General features: G+C 37.6%; 1 protein-coding gene across 1 annotated transcript in view; it reads left to right on the plus strand.

Annotated features, from left to right (window-relative positions):
- USH2A (usherin) overlaps positions 1-26,021 on the plus strand; it is a gene marked incomplete at its 3' end in the record, with an annotated part of 389,347 nt that overhangs the window by 289,106 nt on the left and 74,220 nt on the right. Inside the window, exons 48-54 of the mRNA XM_082305924.1 lie at positions 8,462-8,630; positions 11,630-11,851; positions 17,112-17,335; positions 19,753-19,963; positions 20,351-20,548; positions 21,129-21,287; positions 23,095-23,289. Coding sequence (XP_082162050.1) covers positions 8,462-8,630; positions 11,630-11,851; positions 17,112-17,335; positions 19,753-19,963; positions 20,351-20,548; positions 21,129-21,287; positions 23,095-23,289 — 1,378 coding nt within the window. The remainder of the gene's footprint in view (positions 1-8,461; positions 8,631-11,629; positions 11,852-17,111; positions 17,336-19,752; positions 19,964-20,350; positions 20,549-21,128; positions 21,288-23,094; positions 23,290-26,021) is intronic.

Consider the following 26,021-nt stretch of genomic DNA (forward strand, 5'->3'; position numbering starts at 1 on the left):
CAGTGTATATGAGTCAGTTGATGACAGGCGATCCTGTTGTCTTAAGTCTGGGATTGTTGACTTTATTTCTCCTTTCAGAAGAAACGAATTGGTTAGCATTTATGAATGGGTCTTGCATGAACACTTTGGTTTGGAGCAATAGCACAGTTCTGAAGTGAATCCCCAGATTGTTTTTATTTACTATGTGCTGGTTCAGGGTAGAACTGGTTTTAACGCATGCAAACTACATCCCTTGCACAGGAAGCTAAGCCAGAACCTGTCTTTCAAAAACCCTTCAAATATGCTCCAGCTCTGGATGGAGACTTTAGGCTCCCAACCAGTCTGTGGACCACCTCACTTCACAAGCACGCATCTGAAGTTTCTTCCCTTCAGAAAGCTTTGCTCCACATGCATAGTGCAGATGTTCATCCCAAGGAATTAGGCTGTATCTGATCCAAAGTAAATCTCACAAGCCACTTTTAATGCAAGTGTGAGGAATCTCAGTACCAACCTCTTGAATCCACTGATCCAATCCCATTGTGCCAAATTACACGGTGGGTATATATGTATATAGATCTCTGTATGTGTTTTTGCATCCCACTTGGAAGAATCGGTTTTACTCAGTTGCGTGCCATAGGTCACACACTGCAAACTACCAGAGGAGATTCTTTGTCAGGTCAAGTATTCATGTATCTGTGGAGCACATAATGGTAGTTCATATGGCTCCTTTGGCACAAAGTGTTCGCACTGGACCACTTAAAGGCCACAGGAAATTTTCTAAGTGTATGCAGAATTTCAAAAACACTAGTAAAATTATAAAGCTTCTCTCTGTGTGAGGAATCATTCCTCAAACCCTGCATGGCAAATAGTGGTTATTAACATGACTTGCTTTTCCCCTGCTCCCCCCCTGCCCCAAATTCTTCCTTGGCTAAATGCTTAATGACCAGATTCTCCAGTACGGAAAATCTATTTAGGTTCAGCTACAAGGGGGTGGCTGTTACATGACAATGATGAGCAGCTCTGAATGGGATCCATTGCGATTTGTCAGATGTATTTTTAAATTATGGCTATTTTCAGGTTAATCTTCATATGAGTTCCTGTTTACGAGTAGGATCAATAGCGTCGCGGGAGTCTGTAATGGTTTTTATTGACAAATGAGGTAGAAAACTCTTAGTTTGAAAGTAAGATTTAATGTAATGAAATAGTGTCCCTATTTGTCAAAGGCATCATCACATGTTCCGTGACTAAAGCAAACAATATGTATTCACAAGATTCCCTGTCAGACAAGACAGTAATTAAGGAAGTGAGCTATGTGAGGGGTTCAAATCAAAATATAAATTATTCCAGCCAACACAGCTTTAGCTTTTGAGTTCCCTTGACAGCAATACTATACTAAACATTTGTATTTCTGAAATCTTGTGAGTGAATTATGGGCAGTCCTTTGTTCTAAAAGGTAAATTTACTTATTTTAGGCTTCTGGCATGGTAGAATTTTTAATAGATCTTGGCATATGTATAAGTTAAATTTGTATTATATTAATTTTAGAAGTTTTCTTCTCTGTTTTTATTTTTTCAGCCTTTGTGCATTTAGGGTAACTTTGAGCTTGGAGTGTGTCCATTTATTTTTATAGCTTCCTGACTTCCTAATTTTTTCTAATTAGTTTTGCGTTATTTTGTTATAATGGTCTCCGTGTATTCTCAGAGACTGTGTTTAGGAGTGGGTGCTATTTGGTTAAGCGATGGATATATAATAAACAATTGGAAGGTCCATAGGAAACTGAAGCACTCATACATAAAATGACATGGGAGTAATTTCTGTGGGTGAATTGATTAAAATTCCCCTCCCAATGCTTTGCCTGGTTTGCTATGTGCATCCACCCTGGCCATCCAAAATGCCTGTAAGAGATATTGTCCTGGTTTCGGCTGGGATAGAGTTAATTTTCTTCCTGGTAGCTCGTATAGTGCTGTGTTTTGGATTTAGGATTAGAATAATGTTGATAACACACTGATGTTTTAGCTGTTGCTGAGTGTTGCTTACGCTAAGTCAAGGACTTTTCATCTTCTCATACTGCCCTGCCAGTGAGGAGGCTGGAGGTGCACAAGAAGCTGGGAGGGAGCACAGCCAGGACAGCTGACCCCAACCGGCCAAAGGGCCGTTCCATACCGTATGGCATCATGCTGAACAAAAAAACTGGGGGGAGTTGGCCGGGAGGGGCACAGCCTCTGCTCAGGAACTGGCTGGGCAGCGGTCGGCAGGTGGTGCATTGCGCATCACTTGTTTTGTATATTCTTTTATCATTATTATTATTTTCCCTTCCTTTTCTGTCCTATTAAATTGTTTTTTATCTCAACAGAAGTTTTACCTTTTCTCCTGTTCTCTCCCCCATCCCACTGGGGGGGAGTAAGCAAACGGCCATGTGGTGGTCAGCTGCCTGCCAGGTTAAACCACGACAGATATCCACAAAGCTCCTGGCACATCCATGTTCCTCTTAATCTAGAGTCTGTGACAGGGACAGCATAAGAGCTTATGTGGCAGCCCTCTGTCACACTTTATATAGACACTGTCAGTCTATGCCAGCTGTAACACTGAAACATTTTTGCTAGTATATGTGGTCCTTAGATTCAACTGTTTACTGGACAGAAGTGGAAAAAAAGCAACAGTGACCAGCGTGCACTTGTTCTGAAAAGAAAGCCTCTTATCATAGTGCCAGCTGCTATTTGCCATATATTAATGGCACAGCCAAATGTGAAGAGATGCCACTGAGAGTTAAATACTGAGCAGCTTAAGTAACATTCAGATCCCTAATAATAAACAAGTTTTTTGTTCATTTGATGATAGGCTGGTCAGCAAACCAGGCAGATTGTATATATATAGTTTCAATAGACAAACAGGTTGTGGAGTTCTCGCTTTTGCTCTGGTCATTTATGGCACCTTGTATACATGACACAATGGGTCTAATTCCACTCTTAGAATTTCCTTGAATTCAGGAATATGAAGTGAGAGGAAAAGTAGGCCTTTTATACAAAAATAATTTGTAGATATGTCTTGGGCTATTTATTAATATTTTCTTATGGATTTATGGGTGACACTTGGCATTATCAGCTTGCTATTGTAAGACACTGCAGAAAAAGAGGGATGTTATTTCTTATCTACATAAGAGATATAATCCCCTCCATCCATAGAAGCCAAAGTGTTTCAGTAATAGGAATACAAGGGTGTGTTTTCACTGCACAGCACAGCGGGATGCAGAGGCTCTTCAGCTAACATTGGCTGAGTTGGGTCCAGCTAAGTAGCACAGTTCTATCAGAAAGGCAGCGCTGAACATCCCGGGTGCAGGGTTGCACTGGTATGTGTGTGCTGCATTAGGGATCCAGGTTAGTATCTCTGCATAGCACTGTGCTATGTAAATAAACCAACTTGCTCAGAGCTGTCTTGGGAATCTCTAAAAGAGCAAATGACCTTTTCACTACAAGGGACATGTGTACATGCACATTCATGGGCTCATGTAGGCCTGATATTAAGCCTAATGAAGACCAAAAAAGATTCTTGCTATCCTAAATAACCTTTGCATCAGATCCCTACTTACTGTTTCTAGTTGTTATCCAGTTTTCTGCTTCAATGTTAGAAATCTGTGTTATTTTAACTAAAGCTAACACAGTGCTGTGTTTGGTATGTGCTTGCTTACCCTGGTGTTTGTAATCAGACTTGGATGGATTTATAATTCTTGAGCGCAGACAGAATTTAGAAAGGGTTTTTTGTATGTAGTTTTGCAGAAAAGCTGAGAATACACTCATGATGAATTTTGTCAGCTGTCAGGAGGGTCTTGATGTCCTCTGTACCTTGTACAGTAACAGCCCGGTGCTGCTTGGGTGTTTCCAAGCTGCCAAAATTGACAGTCTTTTCCGAGCCATTTTCAGTAAGGTGCGATCCATAACTCTATCCATATTCGAAATCTCAAAACAGACATCAGCTTACAGAGCACATACCACGAGATCTGCAGAGATGTACTTCAATTAACAAGCAAATGTGCCCTAGCTTCGCCCATCAGGGAGCATAATCTCAGTACCGATGGCGAAGGCATTCCTGTGTTATCCTCGTAGCTACCAAACTGTCCTTCTGTTGTTACTGGCATCCTGAGGTGAACACTGAAAATAATGAGACAGGTACAGTAAAAAAGCAATTAAAATAGTGGCATAAAGGCTAATAATTTCTGTACACAATGGATCATGAGTATGAACATCAACGGTTAAAAGGGTCCTGACTGAAGGTGTTAATACAGCTTCAGCACTTTTTATTTTCAGTAGCAACAAGCTGTATAAATCTGCGGTTAATGAACTAATCAAATATAACTCTGACATTGCTAAGAAGTACAGGCTTACCCCTTTACTCATCATAATTAGCATGTGCCATTTGTTAAAAACACCAGCAGGACTCTTCTCTTTAAGGACAAGAGGAGCAAAACGGTGGCTTGACAGCTAGCCTCAAAAGCACTATTTTCAGGAGTGAAAACTAAGACATCTCGACACTGGTGAAGGCTACTCCACCAATATTTATATAAAATTTACTATTAATGCTAGCAATATTGTGCAAATTCTTCTCAAGTTCTTTCAGGCTTAGAGAACCTTTAAAAAGATAACACTTCTTGTATAGTGTGTCTTGTAACACACCTGAAAGACAGGAAATGGAACTCATTTTAGTAAGATAATACATAGTGTTTTGTAACAGAATAACAATAATTTCTGCCCATGGATTTTAGATCTAAGGATGTACCAATTACCAAAAGAGAACAGCAGTTTGGGAAAAGAAATGGGTAAGTAAGTATACTTAGCCAAAATGGGTGTCTATATAGATTCAGAGATCATTTAAGTAAAAGGGAATGAGCCTTGCTAATTTAAAATATTCCCTCTCACATCAGAACATGATGGGTCAATCATTACTCTGGTGTTTGCTCCACAGGCAGAAATTTTTAATGAACTCCTGTAGCTAATAGGAATTCCTTAGAGTGTTTTGTGAATTGCTATTTCACAAAGTGGCTCTGGCAGCAAGCGTTTGACAAGAAGGATAAACATGGCTGCCTAGCACATCTGTTTATTTGAGTAAATCAGTCCTAGCTCAACTGGCATGTGTCCATAAGGCCAGATAATATCCTTCAGCAAAGTCTTCAGCAAGCAGAGGGATCAGGGATGACACGATTTTAATTAAAAGACAGTTGCATAGATAAGTTTGGAGTATTTTTAAAAATTGTTGAAATATTGTGTAATCCTGCCTGCCAGATTTGATATCTACTCTGTGCTAGTGTCATGGCTGACTGGGCCTTTCTCAGGTATCGTAATAAGCCTTTCTTTATGTCCAGCCCTTCCCAATCTCTGTGCTCCTGGGTCACAGTCCCTCTGTGGGCTTGGATGGGAGGATAACTACAGGATTGATTTGTGAGTAACTCAGTCTACCAATATTTTTAAGGACTCCCATGATAGCTAAGGATGAACATCTTGTATCATCCCCATAGATAGTAAAGATCTTCTGGCTAGCAAGCATATGTCAAGCATTCAACCCTCTGTACGAGGGTGAGATCTCCGACCTGCCTAAAACGTTGGTGTCACTGTGTCTGATTGCTACGAGGCTTCTACTTTCATGTACGTAGTAACACCATCATCCAGTTGGGACTGTCACTTTTAGATCGAAGAGGATGAGATAATAATAACCTTTTGCCACTATAACTTTCAATCCATCTGCTTTTCTTCTTTGTCTATGACATAATTTTAGCATTACTTGAATGCATTTCATTTTATGGATTGATAATGCAGAACCCTTGGGCTGAATATCAATGCAAATAGAAACTAACTATCTTTAGAGGACTGCCAAAAAAGTGTTATTTAACAATTTACAGCTGACTGCAGAGGATGTTATGGAGCTACATAATAATAGCACCAACTATATCAGTCGGTAATGCCAAATGAGAGCCTGAATGTGTTTTAGAGCTGACTGGACCCCTTTTTGGAAGCTGTCTATAGGGTATTGAGAAATACTGAGGACCTTAAATAATTTTGAAGAAGGAAAAGCAGCTGCTGCAAATATTGTAATATACCTGGGTGTTCAGCTAGGGATTTTTTTGAGGGAATTCAGGAGGGAAAAGGAGAGACACCAGTAATAATGCAATCTTACAAATAATGTTCCAACCAGAATGCTTTAGAGTTAGGACTAAAACAGCCCTCCCAGTGTCTGTGTGAAATAGGCAGAGCAGCTGTTTCTATTGAGGATTCACCAGAGAAGGGGCATTTCCTAAAAGTGGAAACATCTCATGGAAAGTAAAATGGCTGCTCAAGCATTTGAGCCTGGATAATGCCAAAGATATACAAGTTTCTTTATCTGAATGATGGAAAGATTGTGTTCAGGTGAAATTTGAGTGGTGAGCATCACTGAAAAGAAGGAAACAGTACAGGGATGACAAATTAAATCCATGAAAAGGAGAAATGGGGCTAGACAGATCACCGAGGGAGACACAATCCCAAGGGGCACACAAATTAGGACCAAGAATGTGTGAGGAACATGTATTTGGCCTCCTTTCATGCAGGCAGGTACAGCATTTACTGGCTCTGGTGTCTCAAGCTGAGGATGCAGTAAAAAGGACAGGACAGAGGCCATTTTTTACAAGTGTCAATAATTGTTGCTAAATGTGATCTATTCTGAGGACAGTGGCATGACAGTACTTGATTTGATATTTTTAAGAATGCTTTTAAATGACTTGGAAATACAGAGAGACCAGGTAATCTTCTAGGTTGCTCTGGAGCCAGTTGTAAATGAACAAAAATTCAGGCTGGAGTGTGTGCCAGTCATAAAAAAAAAATATCCAAAAGATAGGAAGCATAGAAGAGGTGTAAATCGGAGTTTTATTTGACATCTTAACTAATGATCTGGAAGAAAGAACAGTACGTTAATTAAATTCATAGATTGGATTATATTACCAGTGACAAGGTGGACAGCAAAATAATATAATAGGACCTACAGAGACTCAAAATTCCTGAACAGAAAATTACAAAATTCAGCTACATTGGTAGTCTAAAACAGATGCTGAATGAGAAAGTGCGCTGGAAAAGCAGAAAACTGTGTGACAATTCAAAGTATATAAGGTTAGAAAGCCTCAAAATATAATGAGGAAACAAGAACACCTTCTGCCCTACCTCATGTTAATTTTGGGTTACATATTCTTTACGTATTGTAAGTTGTAACTTCACAACCTAATCTAATACTCCCAAGGGTGATTGAGTAAAGGCCATTCAAAAGTGCACAAAACAAAGCATCATCCTTCTGAAGTCAGAAAGAATTTGTTTATGACTTAAGTAATAATATTTTTTCTGTATGTATATATTTCTGTTAACATTATAACTGTAATGCAAATTAGATGTCCTGAGCCTAGTAATATACAATTTTTTAAAGTTTTTTGTCAGCTAGTAATTAAAGTACCTAGGTAAACAAAAGATCCTTCTAGAGGAACATTTTCTTCCTTTGCTGCTCAGATAACCTGATTTAGAATGTGCTTAAAGTCAGGGGTGGAAATGCTCCATGTCAAAAGAAAACAAAGGAGCAACTCTGCTCCAACATCTGTGCTGTACCGCCAACTGCATTTTCTGTCTAGCTGTAAGAGGCACCCCTCTGGCTAATACAAGTTGCACTGACTGTAGGTTCTGAGTTTACAATTTTTACGATGATTCTACTGACTGTTCTATATGATTTGCTGTGTATACAGTGTGCCACTCCATCGACACAGGAGTAAGCGTACAAATAATTATTTGATTGTTCAAGTGTATAATTTTCTTGACAGCACCTAGAAAGAAGTCCACAGTTAAAAGGACTTTTCAAAATTCATTTCCATGTAAATTTTATTTTGAAAAAAAATTCTTACATAAATACTATTCTCTTGAGATCACATTGTCTGAAGAACTGTGGTCATAAATAAGTGATCATGTGCTATAAGAAGAAAATTCCACTTATTTTTATGTGAAAGAAAACCCAAGAGCTCATATTGGGAAATACTGTTTTTTAGTTGTAAGGATGTCAGATTACATGTTTCATCATAAATGAACAAATAAATAAATAAGTAAGAATTGGGGAGAAAAGAAAAGGATAAGGTGATGGTAGATTATATCCACATATTGCAATCTACTCCACATTGAGAGACTCAAACAGCCTGCAAGGCATTTGAAGATGATTCATATTAATGGACTATTTCATTAAGGTGCAGTATGGTTGAAGGCCACAAAATAGCAGCATTCTGTCAGATACACAGTAGTTTATTGAAGTCTGATAATGCTGGAGGGCACAGGATTTTAGCCAAGTTACATTTTATTTGACTGCAGTCATATTAGCGTCGGTACTAGGATGTGTTGTACACGTTTTCATATACGTTGTTTTGCCAGAGAACACATTATGTTCTGTTTAACAGATATTGCCTTACTGATTTTTTTTTTTTTTTAACTACTTCTAGGTATGTTGTAATGGGATTCTGCACGACAATAAACCTGGCTTCCAATGCTGCGAGGACAAGTACATTCCATTTATTCTTAATTCACCAGGGGTTTGCTGTGGTGGTCAGATACACACTGTGCAACCGAAACATCGGTGCTGTGGTGGTTATTACACTAGGGTATTAGTAGGTAAGAGACAACTCCTTTCCAGTGCTTGAAAGAAAGAAACCAACTGATATATCTGTTAAACCAAGGAGAAGGAAAACATAGCAATAAATGTGGGATTTATCAAGATTTCTAGATGTCTTCAAGACCTGCATTCAGTGGGATAAGCAAAGAAAATTGCACTGACTTTGCCTTCTAAACACAGTACACTGTTTATACAAGAAAGGCTTAATTGATGAAACCTGATGATTGGGTCATTTCCCAGAGAACTAATTTATGCCAAACTATACTTAATTGCAGTAAGTGCTGCATAATGGGGAGGGCAGTTCTGCTTAATAGGAACACCATCAGGCAATTCAGAGGTGCGGCTTAGTTCTCTGCTTGACTTGACCCCATGTGATTTTCCCTAGCCATTTCTTTTGTGGAACAATTGTTAGCATGTGGGGTTGATATTACGGATTACGTCACTTCTACCTGTTTCTGCATCGTCTACTCTTTGTTTCTACCAATGTTACAGATCAAAGTACACATCCCACATGTATTATGTTTGATGGGAATTTATCCCTTTCTTAAGGCTGATTGTACTCTTATTCTCAGAACAGTTTGGGAAGTTTGCCAAAACTGTGCTTCTGTGCTATTGTCCAGAGTTTGGTTTTCCAGTTTATCAGTGGGTTTTTGACAGGGAGAGGGGAGGAAAAAGGGGAGGAGAGCCCTTTCAGGGGGCAGTGTTCAGAGCATATATCTCTTTGTAGGCAATTGTCAGGTCAGGAGCTAAAATGCTTCCATTACTCATGAGCTGGCACACATTCCCTAGGTTCAGAAATGCTTGAATACTTGCCAACATGTTCAGCACATTGCAAGTTCTGATCCTTTGAAAAGTAATTCATATATCACCATATTAGAATGCCTTCCATGATGTCATCAGAAAAATGCTATCACATGGAGAACCAGAGAAGAGTATTTTGCTGGCCTCATTAGTCTCAATGTACTGAAATGGAGAGATTATACTGTGACCTCTGTCCCCATCCAGTTGTCTGTGTTAACTAGCTTAATGTTGTTTACATCAAGAAAGAAAAGCACAGTGAAACAAAATGTCTTATGTCTGAAAGTAGTTCTTGTTCAGTCAGCAGTCCACAAGCATGAAACAGTGAATGTTTGAACATGATTTTAAACATTTTTTTTTTCCTAAGTATACTTGCTGCATTCTCTTTTTCCATACTCTAAAGGGCAGCAACATGAACAATGTTGGTCACTTTTTTCTTTTTTATTTTTATAAATATGCTAATAACCTCAAGCTAAATGTTAATGTGGGTCATTCTTTGATAAGGATAACAATTAACTGGTAAGACTGCATGGTAGTTTTCAGAGAGAGAACATTTTCAAGCCTAGCTTGGAATGGATCCCATTTTGAGAGGTTAATGAGAAGGTTACTGATCCTTTGTGTCTTATGTCTAATAGTTCTTTAAAAAAAACAGTTTTATTTCCAATAGACATAAGCTACATTCTGTGTTTTAATACTTTCTCTGTGTAGCAACTAAATTAGATTCCAAGGAATGCAGGAAAATATGATGAAGTATCCAAACAGATTATATCTATTATACTCTAAAAATTTGTTCTCATCTTTTTTTGTTTATTATTGACTTTATTTGATAAAGTTATTTATACAGGAAACTCTCCAAGCATACATATTTCCCAGATGTTGTTTGGCCAGCTTGATAGCTCTAGATGTACTGAAGCACACTGGGCTGAAGGCATGAAGACTACAAATTAGGAAGGCAGAAATCTCAGTTTCTGAAACCGTAGTGCACAAAGAAGTGCAAACAACTATCCTAGAACTAAGATGGGAGGAGAGATTCTTAAAGCAGAGCAGAACAAACAATGCTACTACCACCCAGGCACCTCTTTGGCAAGGAATCTCAGGGGGAAGGAAAACAATGTTCTCCTTCATCTGTTACAATCACATCACATGTTTATTTCTGACAAAAGCTGCATTGGGTTTAGGGCGCTCTGTCTGTAATTCCCAAGCTTTCAGAAGAAAAGGACTTGAGATACTACTTTCAATGAGAAAAATGAGTTTTAAAAATCAAAACACATTTCTTTTTTTAACAATCAGGAATCCAAATACTTTAATCACCTCTACTACCCATCTTCAATAGCAGAACAAAAACCCTACTCCTTCGTAATGACATTTGAGCCACAGAAAACATTGCAACACAGAAAGATAATACGAAAATGTAACTTTTAGAACACTGGATCAGATCAAGTTCAGACACTAGTGAATGAAAATTATTGCCATTTACTGTAATTCTTGTATCCTTTACAGCAGTATCTACTCCGATCATAGCACACAGTTTATGCCAGCCCAGCCCAGCATTATAGCGTCATTCTCACTGGCAGTCTTATCCTAAGGGCTTTTCCTGCAAAAGCTAATGCTTTTGCTTAAGTAGCAGCCAAGCCCACTGATTGTGATGGTGGTATTTAATTTTTAAAGTGAGTTTAATCCTTACATTCTTTGGGAGATGAAGCCCTGAAAGACACTGAAAAACTCTTTAAGCAATGTGAATTAGTCCTTCAAAACAAGTTTGGAATGATTTTGGAGGAGACAAGAAAGTTTTTTGCTGAGAATAAGTAGGCTGACTGTTCTGTTAATCATAGCAAGAACAAACTCTCTTTACTATGTAGCTGCTTCTACTTAAAGGTTTTCAGCTGTATAATTATCATATTTACAGAAATTATTTTTGTTGCTCTTCTCAGTTTGTCTTTGTCATGCTTGCATTTTGATATCTTACAGAGTCTTGGCCCTGAATTCATGAATGCATGTTTCTTTAATTATTATTACAAATGAATATAATACTTTTATAGCATTCTAAAGTACCGAGTGATTCCATGCTTTCACGTGGAATGTTTTGTACACAAAGCTACTAGTGTGTGAACCCAGACTTGTTGCGATCAGATGAAAGCCTCTCAGGGATTTCAAGAGATATAAATGCATAAAATCTTTAATTGTATTCTTAAATTGACAGGAGAAGTATGTTGCCCTAATGAAGAGCAAAACAGAGTTTCAGTTGGAGTTGGTGACTCTTGCTGCCAGGGAATGCCTTACTCCACATCAGGCAATCAAATCTGCTGTGGTGGATCCCTCCATGACAGTTTCAATCAGCAGTGTTGTGGTGGAGAAGTCATAAGTACAGACTTGGTCTGTTGTGGTGACGAAGAAGAAGGGACTGCACATACTCCTCTCACAGGTAAGTGATAAAATTTTCAATTAAAAAAAAAAAAGGGTCTTCATCTTTCTAAATCTCTTGTGACACTAACCATTCAGCAGTGATGCACTCAGATTTAAGGTGTGTATGTCAATTTGTTAAAATGATGTTGCACTTTACTCACCTATTCTGATAGACTGCAAAATGGTGAGCTTTCAATAACACTTCTCTGCCTTTGTCCAAAGGGCTGTGGGGGCTGGAGACACCAGAAAATTCAAAAGGAGTGCATGATCTTTCATTGTGCCAGTCAGGAAACAGGACCAGTCCCCTCTCAATGAGTAGACCAGAGGTTAGACTTGGCCGCGTTATGCTGCCATGCATCCCAGTGGAGGGATTTCCCATTTGCTCTGGAGATGTGGGGTTAGTCACCTAGAAATTGAAGATTACAATGCTATCTGCTTGGTGGTCTATGTCCCTCACTTGTTCATCTACATAGGGGTAAACCTACTGCAGTTTAAAATTAACAAAACTTAATCCCTAGCACTAGCCACTTCTTCATCTGGTGTATCCCATTAATCTCTTGCACGCCACAGGAAATTACTCCGTCACTCAGAGGTACAATCTGAACCCTACTTCCCCGTAAAGCGCTCTGTGACTAGCTGGTGACAGAGATTGGAGGTATTATTTCAAACCATATTCAGATATCTTCATGTGTCTTTTCTTTCTACAGTTATTAGACAAATTATGTACCATCAGCCTTAGGCTTTCTCAGCCTGACAAAAAGACTTCAGAAACAATTGCAGTCTCAAAGGGGAGCCTGATTTCAAAACACAGAAATAATGAAGGTTTAGTACCCAATTCTGCTTGATGTACAAAGATGAATGATGCAGCGTTTTCACCATATGCGTGCCAGTTTGAGCCTCTAGTTGTACAACTGAAGCTCTTAATATATAACTAAGAATCCAGATCTGAGGCTGGAGGCTGGACTCCTCCTCTCCCAAAAAATGAGCTCTGTCTTCAGCATATTTTTTGTATTCACTGGATCCTTCAGCCGCTGTGGTATTAGAAGTACCCTAGTTCTGTGTTGACTTTCAGGAAGGGGCTAATCAGAAGAGCCATTGCAATGCTTTTTGCAGTTTCTATACCATCATTCCCTTCCAGTGGTGACTCATGGAGTGCATGCTGTGAACAGCACCACTTGCGCGATTTTAGCTCCCCCTCACTGTGATCCCTAATTGTGCCTGATCTACAGCGTCAATGCAGGGCTCACAATATCGGCTCTGAACAAGGCCCTCTCGCATAGCCGCGCATTGTGTGGCTGCCACAAGACGGGGCTGGCTCATAAACCATCTCTTTATGTACTTTATTACTTAAACTCTTTTATTTGCCTGCAGGAGCCCTTTAACAAAATCACATTGAATTGACTTTCTCACACCAAATCAAATCTCCCTGGTCCCAGTTCAGTTGTCTTTGTCAATATGTATTTTATAAATGGAGTGAATTAACAGATGTTGTTGGAACAGAACTGCTGGGGTAGCGTTTATGTTTTTACTGCTCTCTCTGGGCAGATGAGTTGTGTAGGAGTGTAATACAGGTATCTTGGGATGAAAGTTATGTTCTTCATTTCAGTATATATGTATTCTTAACAGTTTTTTTCCTTAAATATATATATTTAAAAAACCTTTATAATCCTCTTTTTAAAATGTGTTTAGCCTATAACGCTCTATCATTTACACCATTTTTCTTGAGAATGGGTCAGGATGACATATTTTTGGCTATTAAAAAAGAAAACAGTGGCTTTTTCATCGTTCACAGGTTTTCTGTGAGGACTTTATGCTGCGAGCCAGCATACAGCTGAACACAAATATGGATTTGAAAGATGAATTAGCGCCATAGATGGAGAGATCATATTCTTTTGCATTAAGCATAGAAGAGATTGTGGTTTCTTATCGTATCATATACATCATGCTCAATAGGTTTTTGCTTAATTTCTTAGAGTAATTCAGCCTTGCTAAACACATCATGAAAACGCACAAGCCAGGCACAAAAATCTACCTGCTCCCTATCCCTATTATTATAATGATTCTAATGGAAAAAATACTCTCACATAAAAACATAATTTACTTATCATTGGCAAATGGATAAGTAGAATTTTGCAAGAATATGGTAATTGGAAAGCTGAGCTTATTGTCTAGAAGGAGAAGAAGTAATGGCGATGGCTTTATGCAAAAGCTGAAATGCTTCTGAAGCTCTGTTTTGTAGTTGGCAATGAATGCCATGGTTAAAAAATATAATGACAATTTAAAGCTTTTGTGTGGGAGTTTTAGTTCCTTGAAAAGAATCATACAAGAAAAACATGATCAATAGAAGTGCAAGCCTTGCGCACAGCCTTATTGTTTCACGACCAGTTTGAAAGCAGCACGTTTCTGCAGAATCTAGATCCAGGTTCGCACTGAAGGTTTAAGGGCTTGAATGGTAGAACTTTTTCATTTGCCATTGTATACCTTTTTCAGAGAGTCTATCCTGCAAAAAGAGATGTTTTTTCCATTACACATTACTCTTTTTTTTTTTTTTTTTTTTTTTTTAATTTCTATTTTCTTAGGTTTTATTTTTCGCCCCTTGTTGGCCTTATTTAGTGGGGTGACCATAGAGACATCTACTGGCAAAGGCTGGCAGTGATGCCGTTGTGTACACACATCCTGAGCCCCATGCCTGCAATGTGATTATCCAAAGTTGTCTACTTGTGGCTATAAAGGATAATGTCAGCTAAAACCACTCTTGGATATTCTCTTTAAAAAAAAAAAAAGGCGAGTAAAATGCCTCTGTACTGACATCCCAGACTCATGAAAGATGATGCTTTGTACTGTTGTGATTCCTGATCTGTAATAGTTGCAATACCCACATGTAAGCCAAGGATTTTTGGAGTAGTTTGCAATGTACACTGGCTCTGTATTTTGTTGATCCTCTATTCTGGCTCCAAAGGCTAAGCCTTTTAATACTCATTTTTCCTTTTTGAAAGCATTGGTTTTTCAGATTTACTAAATTAGTAATTCATCACTCAGGTATGTTTGTAAATTTTTTCAGTTGCTGGGGATGAACATGAAATAATTGTTGACAGAAATCACTGTTAGCAGGAAGTGTCTTTTCCAGCCCATGGATTTGCTTTTTGCTGTAATGCATTATGTGCCTATGAATCATAAATATATAAAGCATGACACACATATTCCAAGTGATTTACAAACAAATAGTTTGTGTGTTGGTATTTTGCTGAATTCAGCAAGGATTTATAGGAATTTCTGGATCCTTAAGGAACTGAATAAAGTGATTTTTAGAAGGCAAATCAATCCATCAATATCCCATGGTCCTATTTTGTTTTTCTTGGAGCATATTTAAAATTGTACATTTGAGGTGTCAAGGTTCAGGAGTCAAGTGCTACATGTGATAAATTAAGCAAAGGTCAGAGGCTATGCAATGCAGTTTCAGAAGATTGTCTACCTCTGCCTTTGCAGCTCATTCATGCTGAAGTGATGCACTATGGGAATTACTACCAAACTCTGCTCTGCAACATCTGCTCTCCCTAAGTGAGTTAGTGCACGTCAGACATCTTTATGTCAGAATATTGCAGTGATGGATGCAGTCTTCAGAAAATGCTGCATAAAAATCTGGTGTGCCGTTCTGGCCATTAAGTGAAATTACTATTTAAATTAATGGCGCTGTCACAGTTTATCTGTGCAAAGAATGAACGCTGATTAGGGTATTAAGTAATTAGCAATTTATCACACTGGAACAAGGTTGATAATAATTAAAGAAGTAATGGTTTACCAAAGAAACTAGAAAGGGAGTCACTTCTTGTTATGTGAGTGAAATCTTGGCTGAAAAATTTAATTCAGTTAAACAAAGATGAGGTTCGCAGTGAAAGAATACAGCCTTGTTTGTTTCAATAGAAAAACAGGTCATTATCAAAATTTTAGTTTGCCTGTCAAAAGTCCCTTGGGGCTGTCTGAGTTGCTTATTAGTATTGAACTGAGTCATTTTCTGCATTAATTCTCTACTTAAAATTGCTAGAATCCGAGGACAATTTGGAGAAAGGGTGTGAACAGGGGGAAATATTTACCTCTTGGAGAGCTGGTGATCACAGTTTGATTTCTGTGAATGGAACCGGCCCTGAAAATAGGTGAAGTATGCAAGTAACATCACCATTTTGAGTCATTCCAGTGATTGGAATGAAATGCTCTGAATGCTTTAGCAGGATCATACCCTTAAAGAGTAATTTTCATTATGTATGACTTCCTAAGAGAGATTTGCTGCAATAAATGGCAGTGAGAAAAGTGACTGCTTTTGCATGTGTTTTAAATGTCTACATACTACAAAAATTATGTCAAATACCAATTACTTTGTAGATGTAACAGTATATCATAGCCATGGGATTTTTTGGTGATGTCTTTCTAGTTGAATTAGCAATAACATTTCATTGCCAATTATAGAGGTGTTTGTAGCATTTGGTTCAGAGTTAAAATTTACCCCTTTCTTTAAATGGTGTGGGGTTCAGCACTGGTATTTCACAGTTGCAGAATCATTCATGTGAATATTTGGAAAATTACAGTGGTTATGATGAGCTTTTAATTTTAAAATAAAATTATTAAAAATAGAGGAAAGACTGTGGAATTAATTTTGGCAGCTTATCAATGCCAGTACGAAATGCAAATTATATTTAGATAGTGACTTCTTAAAGAGTAATTCTCTGTATCAGATGACGGAAGCTTCACTGTGGGTATTTGGCAAGTCACCCATTCAGTTCTATGTACCTAGTATGAACCCCCACTTTAAAACATAACGTGAAACATTCTGGAATGCTAAGATGCACTGTTGGAAGACTGCCCACGTAAGGGGGGATGAATGAGACCTGACTGGAAAGTACATGGAGAAGCTTTCTCAATTTCTACATTCTACAGGAAATTTTCATCAACAGTCTGTCTTTGACCTGCTGTGCAGAGTACTTTGGTATGGTATTTCATAGCAAAGGTTCTTACAAAAGTTCAGCAATGGTTTAAGTTGATTGTAGGGGATCCCTGTTTATTCCTCCAATTCTTGATTGTTTTCAGCAGGTCTAGAAGTCCGGACGCTTACTTCAGTCACCTCACGTTCGAATTTAATCTCACTTTAGCTAAATCTGCGTAATTCCAGTTGATGATGGTTTTATGCCAAGCTATATTGCGTTCTGAGCTTTCTCCTTTCTTTATCTATTTATTTATTTACTTACATTTCCTATTCAGATATATTTTTTTTTGTTTGTTCATTTCAGGGATGTTCTGTTGTGGGCAGGAATATGTGAATATGTCAGATACCATATGCTGCTCAGGTTCCAGTGGTGAGTTCCTAGCACATGTTAGAAAGAATGACCAAGTGCCAGTAAAATGCTGTGAGACTGAACTTATTCCAAAGAGCGAAGAATGCTGTAATGGAGTTGGATATAATCCTTTGAAATATGTTTGCTCTGACAAGATTTCAGCTGGAATGATGATGAAGGTAATTGATAGAAAATCTCTCGGTAGCTCTGATTTGACGATGGAAAGAGAAATACACTGTTCATAACTATTTTTCTAAAATAGGAATATAAAAACTCTTGTGTGCATTATTCATTTTCACATTACATCCATATTAATACCGAATGAGTTCACCATGATTGATGTTATTGCAATGAATTCTAAAGGAATTAATAATGATTAGCTGCCTCTGTGAAGTGTTGCCCAGCACTTCAGATTAGTACAGTGGCTAAAAGCTGGCATACTAACAAGACTGGCATGTAGAGCCAGCTTCTGTTCTGTGACCACAGTTCCTGATGATGTTCCTTAAGTGGAAATTGAAATTGAAGTGGCCAGTTCTGAAGTATCAAAATGCTATTACATTTCAATTTGGGCAGGCAGTATGACATAGATTCCCCAACCTCCTAAAAAAATATAAATAAAAATAAAGCAATTTATATTTTCTTGATGGAATTACTCCTGATCCTATAGAAAACCAGTGGCAATTTTGGCATAAGTTTCAGCAGTACTAGGATAGGTCCCTGTATAACTTTTAGCAACAATGAGGGTATTATATTTTTGGTGTCTTTCACACCTAATGAATTATACAGTTTATTTTCACTCTGTTTTAATGTCAGAGTAAACTAAGCACCATAAAGGTTAATTCCATCTTTTCTAAGAGTGGCCAGTGACTATAGGTATCAGCATGAGACAATTTGGCCAAACTTTCAAAGCGGACAAGTCTCGCAGCTCCAGTTGAATTCAATAGAAATCTTCAAGAATTAGCATCTTGGTGTTATATGTAAACTGTAAAAATATTGTCAACTGTTATTACAATTTTTTTTTTTAACAAAATGAACATCTCAAAGGATGGAAAACCTGTTTTTATATATATATGTATATTCTTTCATATAAATATATATTTATATTTATATTCATATTCATATTTAGAGAGGGAGAAAGTGGGTGAGAGAGAAGGAAAGAGGACTGGATATTGTGAATTCTATGATATGGAAATCAGGTGGATGTTGTCGAATTTATCACTAAAGTAAAAAGAAAAGCAGACCCCATCTTGCCACATACAGGTGTTCCTCTATCCTTTGCATTCATCTACTAAGTTAATACACGAATATTTCTTCCATCTTCTCCTTTTCATGTCAAGGTTTTCATGTCATTTCATCTTCAGACTAAATAATTTCCTCCTAGAGAAAATCCAAGTGTTGTGATGAGTCAGCTACAGTTCCTCTATGCATTGTATTAGTAGTTCATGCAAGGCAAAAAATGGCTGAGAATAGGTTAATGCATTCTGGTAGATAACATGCTAGATCCATGCCTTAGGTATAATGTATAAACAAAGGAAGCGCTTTGTATTTCACTTACCCGCAGTAGAAAAGAGATAGCAGTGCTGGCTTTCTGATATGTATAGAATTACTAACATTAAAAGGACCGATATTCTGAGACATATTCTGGAGCTACTTTATATGTGAATCCACTGCATCTATATCCTACATCTTATATTGATATCTATCACAATGTAATTTTTGTGAGAGTGCCAAGTTTGGGAAATTAAATAAGCTGAAGTTCATAATCAGCTAGCAAACTAATTTCAGTAGGTGAATTAAGGAAGCATTAGATATACTCTGTTTGTTTTTCCTTCTAAAGTTTGTAGCCTAATGGGCAGAAATATTTGTAGCAAATACTGCAGTACATTTCTTCCTGCAACAACCTATATTTTTGAGAATTACTGCTCTCTAGCTTACGGTTTGGCAAAAATATTATTTCATGAATTTTAATGGAAACTTGTGGATGTTCAGTGTGTATTTCTATTTCTGTGAATTGTTCTTTATGGGTTAAATCTTATACCTGCATCAACGTTTGCAGAGGTCCTCTTATTGCAGCAAAACTGCTGTTTAGGAGTGATGTGGTAGAGGACACGATTTATATTGCCCATGGATAGAGTTCTCAGCCTTGACAGCTGCCAAGGAATTGCAGAGAGCCCTCTTGTGTACTTGGCAAGCTGTGTGGGGCTGGGAGTTCGCTACTGATTTGCCACAGGAGATTGGCCTTTGCAGGAGCAGAATGTTCAAATTCCCAGATAAAATCCTGTTCTCATTTGATTATAGACTCTTCTACTTTCAACAAACCCAGCCATTTGGGCTTCCAGTGGTTAACATTTGTGATGTTTTCATGCAAGAACGCTATAAAAAAAAAAAATATTTCTTTAAGAAATGATTATAAAAGCATTAACAACCAAAGACAGTAGACAGGCCAGAGGCTGAAAGGGTCTGCCTAGAAATATCAATGTACTCAATGTGGTTGCTTGATTTGTATGTTGTATAAAGACAGAGAAATACAAATGGAAGCATTTGTAAAGAAAGGAAGATGTGGTAAATATATTACAATTGTATGTGTATTCCTTAGGTAAAAGAAGAATGCAAGGCTAATATCCTTTGCCCCTTATCTATGGAGGCAACAGCACATTGTGGAAAGTGTGACTTTGATCCTAGGGAGAATATCTGTGCGTGGATAAAAGGTTCACAGAGAGCTACAGAAAAGGAGATGAAGGAAGGTGTGTGTCCAGCTGAAGAGGAGACTGTCTACACAGGAATTCCAAACCAGTATTCATTTACAGGTAAGGAAAAGTGGCATATCAGATGGGTGATTTGCTAGTGTATTTCATTCACTCTGGAGAAAAAGATGTCCTGAATGCTATCAAGTATTCTAATTAAATGTGAAGCAATTGTAGTGAAGTAGCATTCTTTAAGAATCAGGACAGTATCTTCAGGGAAATGAAATGAGTAGCAAGAAGTTCAGTGAATACATAAGATCTCAACTTGCTTTCACAAAAGCTGATAGGAGTATTGCTATATCAGAAAATGGCCCTGACTAAAGGAACAACTTCCATATCTATCTGTTTTTAAACACAGAAGTAGTCCCATAGGCACAGAAAAAAATAAACAAAAGTTATTTTGCATTTTGATAAGACTGAGATGATCCATATTTAACTTTCTTTTTCTAGACCTGAACCTCAAACCGTTTACCACATATGAGTACAGAGTGGCTGCTTGGAATAGCTATGGAAGAGGCTTCAGTGAAATTAGCAGGGCTGTCACTAAGCAAGATGTGCCACAGGGCGTAAGTCCACCAAAATGGGCCAAAGTGGATAATCGGGAAGACATGATACTTCTAAACTGGGAGGAACCACTTCAACCAAATGGTATTGCTATATGTTGAAAAAAGAGTATGTTCTGTCATTCAACTGACAGTGTTCCAAAATCACAAAATGTTTCTTAATTAATCACTGGTACTGAAATGTAGAAGAATTTGCTCTAGGTTGAGATCGTTTTCATTGCAAATAAGAGTAGAGTCTAACTTCACAGAAGACAATTTGATACGTCTCTAAGAAATGCCCAGAAGCCTCTTTCGAGAACAGTTGTAATAATAATTGGCAAATATGATCAGAAAATCGCAATCATGTTACAAAATATTTGGGGATTCAGGAGGAGGGGAGTGGATGATACTCATGTTTCTTTCAGGAAATCTTGCTTATGATTTTCAAACAGTGAGAAAACTTGGAATAGCTCTCAATAAAAATTGAGAAATACCGAGATGTTGATGTAGAGGTTGAGGAGAGTAGCTGGTAATTGACCTTAGCCATTTAAACAGGATGATTGTCTGTTACAGTGGTCGCCTAGAGATTTCATTTAATATTTTCTGGGTACAGAGTAGGTTATTATAGTATACCATCACACAGGATTTCTCAGCTAACAAAAGGGAAAACTTTCTTTCTGCAATAGGTCTTATTATTCACTATATCGTTCTCCGAAATGGACTTGAGCGTTTTAGAGGAACAGAAATGAGCTTCACAGACACAAGTGGTGTCCAGCCATACCAAGAATATTCATACCAGCTGCGAGCCTGCACTGTTGCTGGTTGCACAGACAGCAGCAAGGTTAGTAAATTGGTCTTCATGGAACTGGTGCCAGAATTTTATCAGCCAGTGTGGTAACATAAAAATGCTTTTGGAAAGGTGTAATTTGAAGACATGATGATTATTGAGTAAGCAAGTGAAAAACATCAATAATCTTATTTGGATTCAACTACTGACAGGTGATTATTTGGAACCTAAGGTTGATACAAGCAAGTGGAAGAAGAAAGCAGTATCTCAGTCTTGGCAAAGCTGAAATTGCACTGTAGGAACTGATGTTTGTTAAAGAGAAATCTGCACATGATAGAATAGAGTAAGGAATATTAAAACACACTTTCTCTAAGCCTTGAAATTAAATCTTTGCTTCTCACTAGGAGGTCTATAGCCTCTTCTTCCTTGGTATTTCTTAGTTCATCTGCTTCAGCTCTAGTCTGTCAATTTGTCCAACAACCTTCTTATTTAGAGCCTCCTTGCACTATATTACCCTTCGGTGGCTTTCCATGTCTGCACCTGCTTCAGGCTTTACACTCCTATTGCGTACAACCTGCCTCTGCTTCAGTTTTAAGCAAACAGAATCTCCTCCCATCCTTTGTCACTGCTTCATTTCCTCTTGTATCACTTTGAATCACAGATGCCTTTCACCAGTATTACTATTTGACCAGCTCTAGTTTCTGTTCTGCAAAGTACCAGTCTTACTCATCATTTGGAAAAACTATTTCTTAAGTGACCTCTTTTTCACAATAATATTCTTGCCTCTATGGAAATGAATTTCTAGGACTGCAAGTGTAAGGTCTGTGGGGCAGAGGCAGGGAATAGGTAGGCTGTGCTTTATAATTATAACATCTATGGGACTGAAAAGTTGATTTCTTTTTCTCAGGTGTTTAACTGTTTTTCTTATTGGTGCAAATCTCAGCCAAAAGTATAAGAAAAGAAACACTGATGCAGAGGCATGGAGACAGGTGCATAGTCCTGTACCTGCACACAGAGCCATGGTCTGGAAGCTATGTAGGCATAGTTGCTGCAACCATCATCCTGAGCTAATAAATCCTGCTTATTTCACTTGTCTGTAATTAAGGAGTTTACTGTTGCAAACACTGAAGTCTGCAAGTAGGGACTGATTCCACAAATGCACTAAGACAATATATTATAGAGGGCACATTTTATATTTACAGCATAATATAAATACTTTATGGTGGTAATAACAGAAAAAGAAAAGTGATTCTCAAAAAGAAAAAGGTCTGACTCACTTATTAAACCAGTGTAATTTGGAAATGCCTCTGTAGGAGATGGTAGAGATGTGTCAATAGAAAATTAGCTTTTTCCTTTCTCTTCTTTTTTTTTGTAGAAAGAGCTTAACAAGTGCAAAGTTATTCTATCTTTCAAAACCTTTGGTTTCCTTACAAAAATATGGAGTTGCAAATAACTACAATAGAGCTCAGATTGCATCGGATATATGGAGGCTTAGCCCCATGTTTACTGGTGCTTAAAATATATGAAATCAGGCAGTTAAAATGCAGAGACACTGACAAACCATATGGAAGAGAGTTATCAAGAGTTTTCAAGCAATACAGTTTTTGTTGTTTCACCCTGTGCTATACACTGCAGCTAAAACGTGGTGAACCTGTTGTGATAAATTGTAGACATAGACTTATGTAATGTATTCAAGGTCAGATTTCATTGTGAAAAAGGAGGAAAAAGTAACTAGTTCTCCAGGCCCTTGGTAATGATATGCCAGGCCAAACAACATTTTAAAACAAAAGTGACATTCTCATTGATCATGGTATCTAGTGCACTGTTACATTAAATTGCTGTTTAATTCATATGTCTTCAGGTAGTTGCAGTCACTGTCCAAGGAGTCCCAGAGAGTGTTCAGCCACCAGACGTCAGTGCTTTGAACTCAACAGCATTACATTTAAGCTGGATTGCACCCAAGAAACCAAAAGGTATCATCAAAGAGTACCAGATCAGTCAAGTAGGGAAAGGACTTATATACACTGACACTGCCAGCAGAATGCAGCACACAGTATCAGGTAAGGAGGCAGAGCTCTCTGACAGGCTAATGTCCTGTCCTTAAGGTATAAGACAGTATTAACATGTTAAAAATGCTATTTGTCAGTAACTTTTAAATCCTTAGTACTGTGCACAGTTTACAATGCTTTATCATGACTTCACATATCTTAAATTTATTTTATTTTCAATCTCTCTCATTTCTGGCTGCTGTTTGTTAAAATATTAATAGATTTAATTTCAAAATTTTAAAATAAATCTATCCAGTTCAATTTAAGTTTCATGACTGTGGTGTGCTCGAGGTCCCAGATATTCTGTGTAGGCTTGCCATCCCTTCAGACAGATTCAACTCTCTCTTTTACCATCATTAATGTGCAGTAATGCAGTTGAAGTCACTAGTGCTGCTGTGAATGCGTAGCAGTGTAGGAGCAAGAAGGATCCAGTACTTTATGCCTGAGATAATAAAAAAGGAAAGGAAGACAGAAAGGGAAAGATCCTGGATTCTGTTTATAATCTTATGTATTGCTTATAGCCATTTTCTAAATACTTGGTGAAATTTCACTAGTGTGTGTGTATCTGAAAGAAACTTTAGTCAAGGGATTTTGGGGGAAGATTTGACTCAGACCTCAAATGTATTATTTTCACATATTTGATTTTTGGTTGTTACAAACAAACAAAATTTGAATGTTACACTGAAGCAAAATTATTTTTAGAAATATTTCTGTTGAACACAAAATGGAAACATAAACATTCTGGGATATCTTTTTTCACTCTTTGACCTCAGGTTGCTTATGAAATTCTTGTATCTATGATTTTTAGGAATTCATAAATATATTATTTTTTCCTTTTTTTTTTTTTTTTCATCCAAGTAGGAAACGTAGAGATTCATATATTATACACACCATATGACAGCCACCCAAAGAGTAAATGTTGACTCAGGGCAAGTAAAACCTATACAACATATATGGCACTCTCAACCACCCCTCAAAGCATGAGTCCTGAGTCAGAATGGATCCTTTAGTGCATTAAAAGAGTTCGTCCTTGCTGTAGTCACTCACAGAGGAGTAAAGGATTGCTGTTCCTCTTTGACAATATCATGCTCAAGTGTGAAATTCATCAACTGTATATTACACCTGTCTCCATATTCAGTGTTTCTGGACATGAGATATTAACTAGAGTATGCCAGTTGGTGGTACGTGTTTTAGAATTGCTGTTGTAAGTTTATACTGTAAAGAACACATACCAACAAGGAATGATTTATCAAACCCATTTGAAAAATACTTCTTGTGCTCCCACTTCCTTCCCAAAAGGCAGTTATACCTCCAGAGTAACTGAGATTTTAATAGAAACAATACTGTTTTTCTTACCAGTTGGAAGGGAGAGGAAATGAAACTACCTTCTGAAAAACAAAGATCTTTTTTCCATTTGTGTGCCTGTTTCGTTAAGCCACTGTCCAATGCTGCTACATTAAGCCAGGAGTGAAATAAATGATTGTTCCTCCTGACAGACATAATCAAATCTTGTGCTGTTTTCTGAGGGAGATTTCTTGGGTAATAATACAGAATTCATGACAGTGATTTAGAAATGTGGATAATTATTGCTCTCTAAATTAAAAGAATAAGTTAAACCAATCAAATTTATTTCATAGATAATCTCAAATGTTTGAACTGTTGTCTTATTCCCTGTGGATGCATGTTTTGATTTTTCTCATCTTCCTTTTTTAATTTTTTTTTTTTTCCAAAACTGTCTGTTCTTCCCTGAGCAACAGTTGAACATTAATGAAGATGTAGCATTAGTATTTCTTGAGACTCTGAATCTCGGGTCTTTCACATAACAGACGAGAAGGCTAGCACCTTGCCACTGCACCATTGTCTTGCTGCTTATTTTTAATTACATCAAAGCTTTGGAAACATGATCCCACAAATGCTTTATGGGAATAGCGGTGAATGTGCTCATCATGTGAAATCCATAAATTGCTTATAATCCTCTCAAGATGTTAAAAAAAGCATTAAGTAATTGAAGACAGGAAGTCCTCAGTTAATTATTTAGAGGTGTTATCAATGCTTTAAGCAAACTGAAGCATTTTCTGCTATCTCACTGAGTTGAATGCCACTGGGACCTAGGGGCAGCAGCCATCATCTTCTCATATTCTCTAATGCAAACAGCACATGGCAGCTTGTCAATAAAAGACCTTTTTATATCATTTATTACTGAACACTTCCACTACCCTGTACAGAACAATTTGGATGACAGTTATGGCATTGTTTCACTTTGTGTTACTACTACTTTACAAATGGGCCTGCTAATGCTTTGCAGTGGGGGCCAGGGAGAGGGTAAGACTGAAGAAAATAATTAGGGCAATTGTAAAAGAAAGCTAAGAGTGCCCTCTTCAGCAGCATCAGGTGGGTATATAGTAAAGATTCTCTTCAACTCTCCCTTTTTAATACACTAAAGATAATATCCCAAGTAAGAGGCTTTATCGAGAACATGTGGGATGAATCATCTTTAAGTAAAAGCCAAGCAAGATCACTGATGTTTATTTTAGTAAAAGAAACAATATTAAGAAACACTTTATGACTGAAATGGTTTGAAATTCTTTCATCTGAACATATTTTCCATTCTAGGGTAGTGAAAACTGAAGAGAGACAGAAATGTTGTCACTGGTCAACTCTATCTCCATGCAGGACTGAATCATTAGTAATATTTATCTAAAGGAAATTCTTGGGGGTGGAGGGGTTGTGTGAGGCTGTGGGCA

Source organism: Platalea leucorodia, assembly GCF_965183815.1.
Source record: "Platalea leucorodia genome assembly, chromosome: 3".
Classification (NCBI taxonomy): domain Eukaryota; kingdom Metazoa; phylum Chordata; class Aves; order Pelecaniformes; family Threskiornithidae; genus Platalea; species Platalea leucorodia.